This window comes from Hylobates moloch, unplaced genomic scaffold (assembly GCF_009828535.3).
Source record: "Hylobates moloch isolate HMO894 unplaced genomic scaffold, HMol_V3 SCAFFOLD_14, whole genome shotgun sequence".
NCBI classification, from domain to species: Eukaryota; Metazoa; Chordata; class Mammalia; order Primates; family Hylobatidae; genus Hylobates; species Hylobates moloch.
Genome location: NW_026652289.1, coordinates 52,973,050 through 52,983,790, shown reverse-complemented (window position 1 = coordinate 52,983,790; position 10,741 = coordinate 52,973,050). Strand labels below are relative to the sequence as shown.

At 55.3% G+C, this 10,741-nt stretch overlaps 1 protein-coding gene across 1 annotated transcript in view; it reads left to right on the top strand.

Moving 5' to 3' along the window:
* The first annotated feature begins 4,456 nt into the window (after positions 1–4,456).
* SNX33 (sorting nexin 33) overlaps positions 4,457–10,741 on the top strand; it is an 11,525-nt gene continuing 5,240 nt past the window's right edge. Inside the window, exons 1-2 of the mRNA XM_058427929.1 lie at positions 4,457–4,763; positions 5,367–7,231. Of these exons, the coding sequence (XP_058283912.1) occupies positions 5,761–7,231 (1,471 nt within the window). The 5' untranslated portion in view covers positions 4,457–4,763; positions 5,367–5,760. The remainder of the gene's footprint in view (positions 4,764–5,366; positions 7,232–10,741) is intronic.

Sequence of the window (10,741 nt, the reverse complement as noted above, 5' to 3'; positions counted from 1 at the left end):
CCGAGGCTGGCGGATCACGAGGTCAGGAGATCGAGACCATCCTGGCTAACACGGTGAAACCCCGTCTCTACTAAAAATACAAAAAAATTAGCCGGGCATGATGGCGGGCGCCTGTAGTCCCATCTACGCGGGAGGTTGAGGCAGGAGAATGGCGTGAACCTGGGAGGCAGAGGTTGCAGTGAGCCAAGATCACGCCACTGCACTCTCGCCTGGGCGACAGAGCAAGACTCCGTCTCAAAAAAATAAATAAATAAAGATTGGCTAGAGGGATTTAAAGAGAGAACAGGAGAAAAGAAGTTGGATGCACTTAGTATAGATAGCTATTTCAAGGAATTTTGCTGCAAAGGTGAGCAGAGAAATGGGGCAATAGCTGGTGGGGAAAGTGGAATCAAAAGAAATTTTGAGATGGAGTCTTGCTCTGTCGCTAGGCTGGAGGGGCAGTGGCGGGCGCAGTCTCGGCTCACTGCAACCTTTGCCTCCTGGGTTCAGGCGATTCTCCTGCCTCAGCCTCCTGAGTAGCTGGGACTATAGGCACACGCCACCATGCCTAGCTAATTTTTTTTTTTTTTTTGAGGCGGAGTCTCGCTCTGTCACCCAGGCTGGAGTGCAGTGGCACGATCTCGGCTCACTGCAAGCTCCGCCTCCCGGGTTCACGCCATTCTCCTGCCTCAGCCTCTCCGAGTAGCTGGGACTACGGGCGCCCGCCACCACGCCCGGCTAATTTTTTGTATTTTTAGTAGAGACAGGGTTTCACTGTGGTCTCAATCTCCTGACCTCGTGATCCACCGGCCTCGGCCGCCCAAAGTGCTGGGATTACAAGCGTGGGCCACCGCGCCCAGCCATGCCTAGCTGATTTTTGTATTTTTAGTACAGATGGAGTTTCACCATGTTGCCCAGGATGGTCTCGACCTCTTGACCTCGTGATCCGCCCACCTCAGCCTCCCAAAGTGCTGGGATTACAGGCATGAGCCACCATGCCCGGCCTCAAAAAAAATTTTTTTTAACATGTGGGTTGATACTTCACTTAGTAGCTGCAGCTTATTGGTTGCTTTTCCAGTCTATTCTGCCTCCAAAAGCTCTCCCAGATTTTTGTCTCTCCAGCCCGTTACCCCTGTCCTATGTCAGGCCCTCATCACCTTTTGTCTGCATTTCTACAGTAATAGTCCAGTGTGTCCTGCAGGCTGCCACCAGCAGAGTCAGCCTGAAAACCACTGGGCACAGTTCTCCCTTGCTGTTTCCTTTCCTAAAGGATGAAAATTGGATGCCTGGATGAGGGATGGATGCTGTTTCCTGTGTATGAATCAGGGTCCCAGCAGGAAAGACAGAACACACCCCAGTGAGAATAACGTGAGAGGCTGGGGGTGGTGGCTCACACTTGTAATCCCAGCACTTTGAGAGGCCAAGGCAGAAGGATTGCTTGAGCCCAGGAGTTTGACATCAGCCTGGGCAACATAGTGAAAAGACCCCTATACAAACATACAAAAGTTGGCTGGGTGTGGTGGCGGGTGCCTGTATTTCCAGCTACTTGGGAGGCTGAGGTAGGAGGATCACCTGAGCCCAGGAAGGTTGAAACTGCAGTGAGCTGTGATTGTGCCACTGTATTCCAGCCTGGGCAACAGAGTGAAACCCTGTCTCAAAAAAAAAAAAAAAAACAGAAAAGAAAAAAAGAATAATGTAAGACTTGACTAAAGGGACTGTTTCCATAGGAATGGGCAGGGTATAGGGAGATCACAAGGGTTAGTGCAGTTTCCTGAGACTGCTAACATGGCCTGTTTCCCCTTGGACTAAAGAAGGTCCCTGGAGGGGAGGGAATGGGAAGATACAGGTTCTGTAAATCTCAGTGAGGCTGAAGAGTGAGTTCCTCCCAAGAACCTGGAAATAAGGGTGGCTCCTGAGAGTTACAAAAAACCCACCTAGAACACATGTGGGAATAATTCCAAAATGGCTGGGCTGTAAATGTGTGACTGAGTGTTTGGGAACCAACTAAAGGCTGTCAAGGGTGGTGGCTGAGGACGCCTCTGGGAGGTTGGGCTGGAGGGGGACCCCACTGGGTGAACAGAAATCCCAATTGTATTAAGTAAACTAATAAAGCGTTTACTGTAGTGTCCAGCACTCAGCAAGCACTAAGGAAGTAGATGCTTTTTTTTTTCTTTTTTTTTTGTAAGACAGGGTCTCGATCTGTCCCCCAGGCTGGAGTATAATGACATATACAATGGCACCATCTTGGCTCACTGCAGCCTCTGACTCCTGGCCACCTCACCTGGCTGATGCTATTTTTTTTTTTTTTGAGATGGGAGTCTTGCTCTATCGCCAGGCTAGAGTGCAGCGGCACAATCTCGGCTCACTGCAACCTCTGCCTCCCGGGTTCAAGCAATTCTTCTACCTCAGCCTCCCGAGTAGCTGGGATTACAGGCATGCGCCATCACGCCCAGCTAATTTTTTGTATTTTTAGTAGAGATGGGGTTTCGCCATGTTGGCCAAGCTGGTCTCGAACTCCTGAGCTCAAGTGATCCACCTGCCTTGGCCTCCCAAAGTGCTGGGATTACAGGTGTGAGCCACCGCACCCAGCCCTGATGCTATTGTTAAACTCAGTTTGGAGAAAGGCTATGTGGGCAGAAGATAGATCACAGGGAAGGGGGGTCCTAAAAGCACGTGGGGAAAACGTATATTCTGTCTTAGAGATGCTAGGACGAACTGTCTTTAGAATGAAGGCTGCCCCATGACAGGAAACAAGGTTTTAAGGTTACTTAACTGAGAGACTCGTCATATCTTTTCCCCTCTTGGGGGTTCCAGACTCACTGAGCTAACTTTCTGGTAACTGGGCTTCCCAAGGGGTAGCCCAAACTGCCTTGATCTATTGATGCGGAAATTCAGTTCTGCTTGACAGTTTTATTTCTCTGTGCAAATTAATACCTAGCCTTCTGGGGTTTGTACATAGGCCTTTACTCTGGTCAAATGCCAGACCTGCAAAGGGAGTCGGATCCACTCACTGAACCAGTGAAACTGGGTTTTGGAGCCAGAGGTCTGGGAACCATGTCCCTCAAAACAGCCAAAGGTATCCATCTTTAGCAGAACTACCTTGTACCAGTTAATCTGCAGTAAGTGAGTAGGGAGAGAATGAAGGGAAGATCTAGCTAGACAGGGTAGACAAGACTCTAGGATATAGCCAGGAAAGGGAGTCCTCCTGAAGCCTTTGCCTCATCTTAGGCACCTCCTCCTTCAGGAAGCTTTCCTTGATCCTTGCTCTACCTAGGCTGGGGTAGGTACCCTCATGTGCACTTTTCATGGCACTAACTAGTCACTCTGGGCAGGGAGCATTTGTCTACTTGTCACAACACATCTGAGCTTTTGGAAAATAAGGATAATGTCTTATTTGTCTTTGTAGCTCAAGGGCCTGGTGCAGAGTAGGTACTCAGTTAAAGTTTCTTGAGTGCATGACTTGGCTGAATGAATGACTGAGACAGAATGGATTGATTAAAGACAAGAGAGGGTGGACTGTAAGCCCCCCAGGATAGGAACCCCGACTGCCTTGTGGTGTACTCCCCAGTGCCCAGCACAGTGCCTAGCAGTCAATGCCCAAAGTGTTCCAGATATGCTGACCGAGGGTCAGATCCCACTTGCCTCTTCTCGAAGATTCTCTACCTGACCACTTCTCTCCTTGCTGCCGCTGGCTAGGACAGAACATCCAGTCCCCGCTGCCGTACTAAGCAACACGGAACCGGGTGGCACCAAGACTTGTTCCCTGTCGCTGCAGATGTAGGGTAGTGTCTTTCCCTCCTTCCCAGCTAGTCGCCCAGGGCAGGGTCGCCCTGTCTGGCTAGGGTGCTGCACCCGCAGCTCTCGGTATCTTAGGTCAGACGCCCGGAACGCGCAGGCCGTTTCTGCTCCTCCGGAAAACAATCTCTGAGCTGCGCCACGACCCGTCCCGGCGGAGCAGGAGTGGGGAATGGGAAGGTGGGAAGGCGAGTCCGCGACTCTGCTCCCCAACCCCAGCTGGCGCGGCTTTCCACGCATCCCCCCTCCGATCTCCTGATGCTGGCTCTGGCGCGGTGCTCCTTGCAGCCCCACGCTTTGCAAACTTTCGGAGTTTTACTCCATTTGCGTCACGGAAAAGGCAGGAGGATGACGGAGTCCAGGAAGCTAGGCAGCGGCAGCTGGCAAGCTCCTCCGCCGGGCGCTCCAACCACGGGGGCGTGAGGTGTCTCCCGGCGAGGGCGGACAGGCGGAGGGAGAGGAGGGGAGGTGGCGGTCCCAGGGACCAGCCCCGGAGGCTCTCGAGCCCCCTCGTTCCCGGGTCGTTTCCTCCCTCTCGCCTCCCGGACTGAGCGCCAGCGAGCGAGGGCGCTGGCCCGCTGGGAAGCCGCGCGGAGGAGTAGGCGGGGGCTCGGCTGCAGCGCCCCAGGCCCGCGGGAGGGCGGAGCTGGCCGTCCCTGCCCCGCCGGGACGCACGGAAGTGCAGCGGAGTTTGCCCGATTCTCCAGCCTGCTTCCCCCTCCCTCCTCCCTCTCCCCACCCCTCACCTCCCCTTTGGCGATCCCCTCTTTCCTCAGGACGCCACCTCCCGGAATCGCCTTTTTGTTTTGGAGCTGCCTTCTCGCTGGCGGAACGGAGGGTCTGCGAGCGCCGGAGAAGGCAGGTTGGGGGCGCAGACCGCCACCCACTGGCCGGGCCCCGCAGGGCGGAGAGGAGGACGGACGGACAGACGGCTGGCCGCGCCATCTGCTCGCCGGAGCTCACTCTCCAAACTCCAAACTGTTGAGTGTGTGCGTGCACGCGAGGGTGGTGATCGGGGGTCGTAAGTCCCGGGTGAGGAACCGGTTTCTGCTGGGGTTACCTTTGGACGGGGTTCCTGGGATTCGGAGCAGGGTCAGCGTCAGGCTCAGAAACTGCTGAGGAATTAGACAAACAAAAGAGACCACTCAGCGAGTGGACAGAAGTCACCCGACAGCCTCATCGCGCCCCCTCCTTCCTCCAGGGTTGGGGCTGGCCACTTCTGGGGCGGGGAGAGGGCGTCCGAGCCGGCGGGGGCTCCGGCTGCGCAGCCGGGGTCGAAGAGTTGGCGGCCTGTTGTGTAAGCCTCAGTCCTTGTTTTCCCGGCCTGGCTCGTTGTGAAGCCGGACACATCCACCCTTGGACTCGATTCAGGCGGCTGCTGCTTTTCTCCTTGCCCCTCTTGGATTTTCCGGATTTTTGAAAACCCAGTGGCCCAGGAGCAAGAGGAGGAAGGAGGAAGGGGCAGATCTGCAGAGGAATGTGAGAGCCTCCCAAAGCGACAGCCGCCAAAAGAATCTGGGAGCCAGAGGGACAGCCGAGCCCTGCCCGGGTTTCTGGAATGGTGGTTTCAGAGTGAGTCTCTTCTATTTTAGAACGTTATTCCAGTGGAAAGCGTCGAATTTTTCCCCTCGCAGGGCAGATTTCTCCAGGTCACTTGACTTTTCTTCTGGGAGCAGGCGTTAGGAGAGACTCCCCTCTAACCCCCCAGAGGCTGCTAAGGGAGGAGGAGACTGTGGACATGAGCCCTCCCTGCTCACAAGCATATGCCCGGAGACCTGATAGGGCAGTTTCTGGGCCATGGACATTGCTTTGAAGAGCGAGAGACTAGACAGCATCTGTGGGTGCTGAGACCTCACCTTAGGACCTGAGAGTTTGAACTGTGTAAGCGCCATTCAGCTGCGAGTGCATTCTTGGACTCCCTTGTAGGCATCCCTGGTCTGGGCAGGACCCTCTCCTTCCCATCTTTCTATACCACCCAGCCCAGCTATGGCACTGAAAGGCCGAGCCCTGTATGACTTTCACAGTGAGAACAAGGAGGAAATCAGCATCCAGCAGGATGAGGACCTGGTCATCTTTAGCGAGACCTCACTGGATGGCTGGCTGCAGGGCCAGAACAGCCGTGGCGAGACAGGGCTCTTTCCTGCCTCTTATGTGGAGATCGTCCGTTCTGGCATCAGCACCAACCATGCTGACTACTCCAGCAGCCCTGCAGGCTCTCCAGGGGCCCAGGTGAGCTTGTACAACAGCCCCAGTGTGGCCAGCCCAGCCAGGAGTGGTGGGGGCAGTGGCTTCCTCTCAAATCAGGGTAGCTTCGAGGAGGATGATGATGATGACTGGGATGACTGGGATGACGGATGCACAGTGGTGGAGGAGCCACGGGCTGGTGGGCTGGGCACCAACGGGCACCCTCCCCTCAACCTCTCCTACCCTGGTGCCTACCCCAGCCAGCACATGGCCTTCCGGCCCAAGCCACCACTGGAGCGGCAGGACAGCCTGGCATCTGCCAAGCGAGGCAGTGTGGTGGGCCGTAACCTCAACCGTTTCTCATGCTTTGTGCGTTCTGGAGTGGAGGCCTTCATCCTGGGTGATGTGCCCATGATGGCCAAGATCGCTGAGACATATTCCATTGAAATGGGCCCTCGTGGCCCCCAGTGGAAGGCCAACCCCCACCCATTTGCCTGCTCTGTGGAGGACCCCACAAAACAGACCAAGTTCAAGGGCATCAAAAGCTACATCTCCTACAAGCTCACACCCACCCATGCTGCCTCACCCGTCTACCGGCGCTACAAACACTTTGACTGGCTCTATAACCGCCTGCTACACAAGTTCACTGTCATCTCGGTGCCCCACCTGCCTGAGAAGCAGGCCACTGGCCGCTTCGAGGAGGACTTCATTGAAAAGCGGAAGCGGAGACTCATCCTCTGGATGGACCACATGACCAGCCACCCTGTGCTCTCCCAGTACGAAGGCTTCCAGCATTTTCTCAGCTGCCTGGATGACAAGCAGTGGAAGATGGGCAAACGCCGGGCGGAGAAGGATGAGATGGTGGGTGCCAGCTTCCTGCTCACCTTCCAGATCCCCACCGAGCACCAGGACCTGCAGGACGTGGAAGATCGCGTGGACACTTTCAAGGCCTTCAGTAAGAAGATGGACGACAGCGTCCTGCAGCTCAGCACTGTGGCGTCAGAGCTGGTGCGTAAACACGTGGGGGGCTTCCGCAAGGAATTCCAGAAGCTGGGCAGTGCCTTCCAGGCCATCAGTCATTCCTTCCAGATGGATCCCCCCTTTTGCTCTGAGGCCCTCAACAGTGCCATTTCTCACACGGGCCGTACCTATGAAGCCATTGGGGAGATGTTTGCTGAGCAGCCCAAGAATGACCTCTTCCAGATGCTGGACACACTGTCTCTCTACCAAGGCCTGCTCTCCAACTTCCCTGACATCATCCACCTACAAAAAGGTAAGGCCCAGTGCAGGCAGGAAACTCATCCTGAGTCTGGCTCTCTGCTGGGCCCTGGGGAGATGGGGATGGCCTGGATAGAATGGAGCAACTTGTCTTTATTTCTCTGTCTCAATCATTCATTTAACAAATGTGTTGGGCTGGGCACGGTGGCTCACGCTTGTAATCTCAGCACTTTGGGATGTTGAAGTAGGAGGATCACTTGGGCCCAGGAGGTTGAGGCTACAGTGAGCCCGATTGTGCCACTGCACTCCAGCCTGGGTGACAGAGTGAGACCCTGTCTCTAAAACAAACAAACAAACAAACAAACAAACAAACGTGTTGAATATCAACTCTGTGTCTGTGGCAAATGTGCTTCTAGGTGCAGGGATATTGTTGTGCACAGGCCTGGTCTCTGTCCTCATGGAGCTTGATATTTACCTTCTTGTCAGTTCATTCATTTTCTCTGTTTGCATCTCGTTTACCCATCATGCATGGTGTCATGCTGGGTTCTGAGAACACATAGATGACCAGGCCCCAGGCCTTGCCCTTGAGGAGCCGGTAGGCCCTTGGGAGACACAGACCCAACCCAGATAACAAGAGCTCAGAGTGGGGGCCTGTCTTCTGCCCCTTGCAAGTTCACCTCCCCACCTTTGCAGCTTTGGAAGCTACTCTCACCACTGTGTATTCTCTCTATGAGCGTCTTGTCTGTGTGCAGGAAGATCCCTGTCCCCATTTTGCAGATGAAGGAGCTAGTGTCCACAGAAGAGTGGTTGCACAGCCTGTGGCCCGGCTGGGACTGTCCCCTCCTCCTGCCACCTCCCCAAGGACGCGTCCATGTTGGCCACTTCCCAAGCCTAGCCATGTTTTCAGTTCTCATGAACCCCTCTGTGGGGGAGGGACAAGATGGGCCTCTGCCTGTCACCGCTGGGGCTGTCAAGGAACTGCCGGGGAAATGATTCATCCTGGGTCACACAGGGGCACCCTGGCTGGGCCAGGGGTGCAGAATCAGGGGTCCAGGGCACTGCCCACATGGCCTATCCAATTCGTGCTTCCCAAGCCTGGCGCTTCTCTTCTTGCCTGAGGAGAGAGCCAGTGGCTGCCCCAGCATGTGCCTGAGTCCTGGGCATAGCTGGGAGGGCAGATGTCAGGAGAGAGGTGTGATCCTCCCTGGGGCTGCTTGGTAACTCGTCTGCAGGGCGTGGAGCTGGCTCCCTGGCTCTTGGGCCCTGAGGTCAGGCCTGGCTTTGTGGGGAGTTTGACTCTGGGTGGAGCCAGGAGGCAGACCTCTGGGCTGAGCATGGGGAACAGGAAACATGTCACCCACCACCACCAGGGAGGGCCTGGGGTAAGCTGGCCTTGCTTTCCTTTACCAAGAGGTTAACTTCTATAACTTCGCCAGCTGCCAGCCTCCTTTCTCCCCTCACTATATCTTCCTCCTCTTCCTTTCTTTGTTTTTTTTTTTTTTTCTCATCTCTACATTTCTTCCTCCTCCTCTGAACTCCAGGAAACACAAACCTGAGTGCTAGTCTTGGCTCTGCCCCTAGATTGCTGTGTGTCCCTGGGGAGTGCCTTTGCCCCTCTGGGCCTTAGTTTTCTGATCTGTAAAACAAGAGAATGGGGTCCCAGTGAGCCGTCAGGCCTTCAAGGGAGTGGGTGGGAAGGGACTCCTGGGGAGGGTCTGGCTCGGAAGCAGAGTGACACCTTAGCTCTGGCTCTGAGCACTAGGGCAGGAGTAGGGCAGGGGAGGTGGCCAGGCCTGCTGGGGGCCCACTGGGGCAGGTGTCTCCCTGAGCAGAAGTGGGAAGGCTGGTTCAACCAGCTCCTTAGATGGCTTGTTCCTGTGCAGGCAGCAGGAGGGGGAACGCAATGATTAAACAGATGCTCCCATGCAGTGGCTGGGGACCCCCCACCCGGAGCAGAGCTGAGGGCATTAGGGCAGCCCCACACCCAGGAAGGACACCAGGGCCTCCCAGGCTTGGGGGGAAGCCAGACCAGCCTTTCTGACCCTGGGCAGAGAGACAGAGCTGAGATAGGCCATTTTTGAGTTTCTACTTGAGGTGTTTCTAAGAGTCAGAGGCCACTGTCCTCTGTGCTGATGCATTTGACCTGAAGCAGAGGCCAGCCCACCGCCTTCTCTCCCCGGGAGGACCCCTCCCAATGGGCCAAGCCCTCTCTGGCTTACTCTAAGTTCTGGGCTCTGCACTGCTCCTCCCAGGCCTGTGGTGTGGGGCAAGTTAGGGAGGGGGTACTGAGACAGAACTAGACAGGCTTTGGGGACCACAGCCCAATGGGAGTGATAAGGAGGGGGTCCTATGCTGGCCTTAGGGGTGGAGCCCTTCTCAAAGAAAAGAGAAGAACAGTTGGGTCCTGGGCCCCCAGGATTCCGTCCAGCCTGTCTGGACATCTCAATGGGTGATGAGTGTGGGAGGAAGGACAGTGGAGGCCTAGGTGGGAGTCAGGAGACCAGGATTTGGACAAACTTTGCATCTGACATGACTTTGGGAGAGATTTCTCCCCTCAGTCTCTAGATGAGTAAAATGGGACCCGAGGGTCTTCATTTCCTTAGGAGGGCTCCATGTTATGTGAAACTTACATTAAACAAATTTGTATGCTTTTCAAAAAAATAATAAAATGAAATAAAATGGGACATAAACCCTGGCTGGAGCGGAGAGGAGCCTGGTCTTCCCACGGGCCTAGTCCCTGTAGCCCAATCCAGGAGTCTCCTAAGAGAAGGGTAACCATATAATTAACCACGGCAGTTTGGGGCGTAAAAGGGGGCCCTAGCAATAGTGATCCCTGGACAACAAGGGGAAAGCGACTGTCCAGGGCAAGCTGGGACGTATGGCCCCCCAGCTTGACAGCCAGCAAGCTAGACTTTAGGGGCTGGTCCTAAGGCTCATGACAGGTCAGGAGGACGATGTGGTCACCTCCGTTTTACACATGAGGTGCAGCAATGCAGATGAGCCTCAGAGCAGGAGCTGGAGCCCAGTGTGTCTGGCTCCGCAGCCCAGGCTGTTTCCACTGTGCCCCCCCAGATGAGGGAGGGGATCCCCAGGGATGAAGAGTTGAGCCAGAAGGGGAAAGAGGAGAGAGGAAGGCTTGGGTGCTCCTTCACTGGTCCCGTGGGCTAGAGATAGGCCCAGGACCACAGAGCTTCCATGGAGGGGCCACAGGGACAGTGCGGCCAAGGCAAAGTGGCCACTGTAGGGACAAGTTCTTGCCTCGGGGACAGGTGGGTTCAGCCTCTGGGTTCTGAGCCATCATCGAGCCTTCCCTCTACCGCTCATCCTGTAATCTCAGCACTTTGGGAGGCCGAAGTGGGTGGATCACAGGAGTTCGAGACCAGCCTGGCTAACATAGTGAAACCCTGTCTCTACTAAAAATACAAAAAAATAGCCAGGCATGGTGGCGGGTGCCTGTAATCCCAGCTACTTGGGAGGCTGAGGCAGGAGAATTGCTTGAACCCAGGAGGCGGAGGTTGCAGTGAGCCGAGATCAAGCCACTGCACTCCAGCCTGGGCAACAGAAC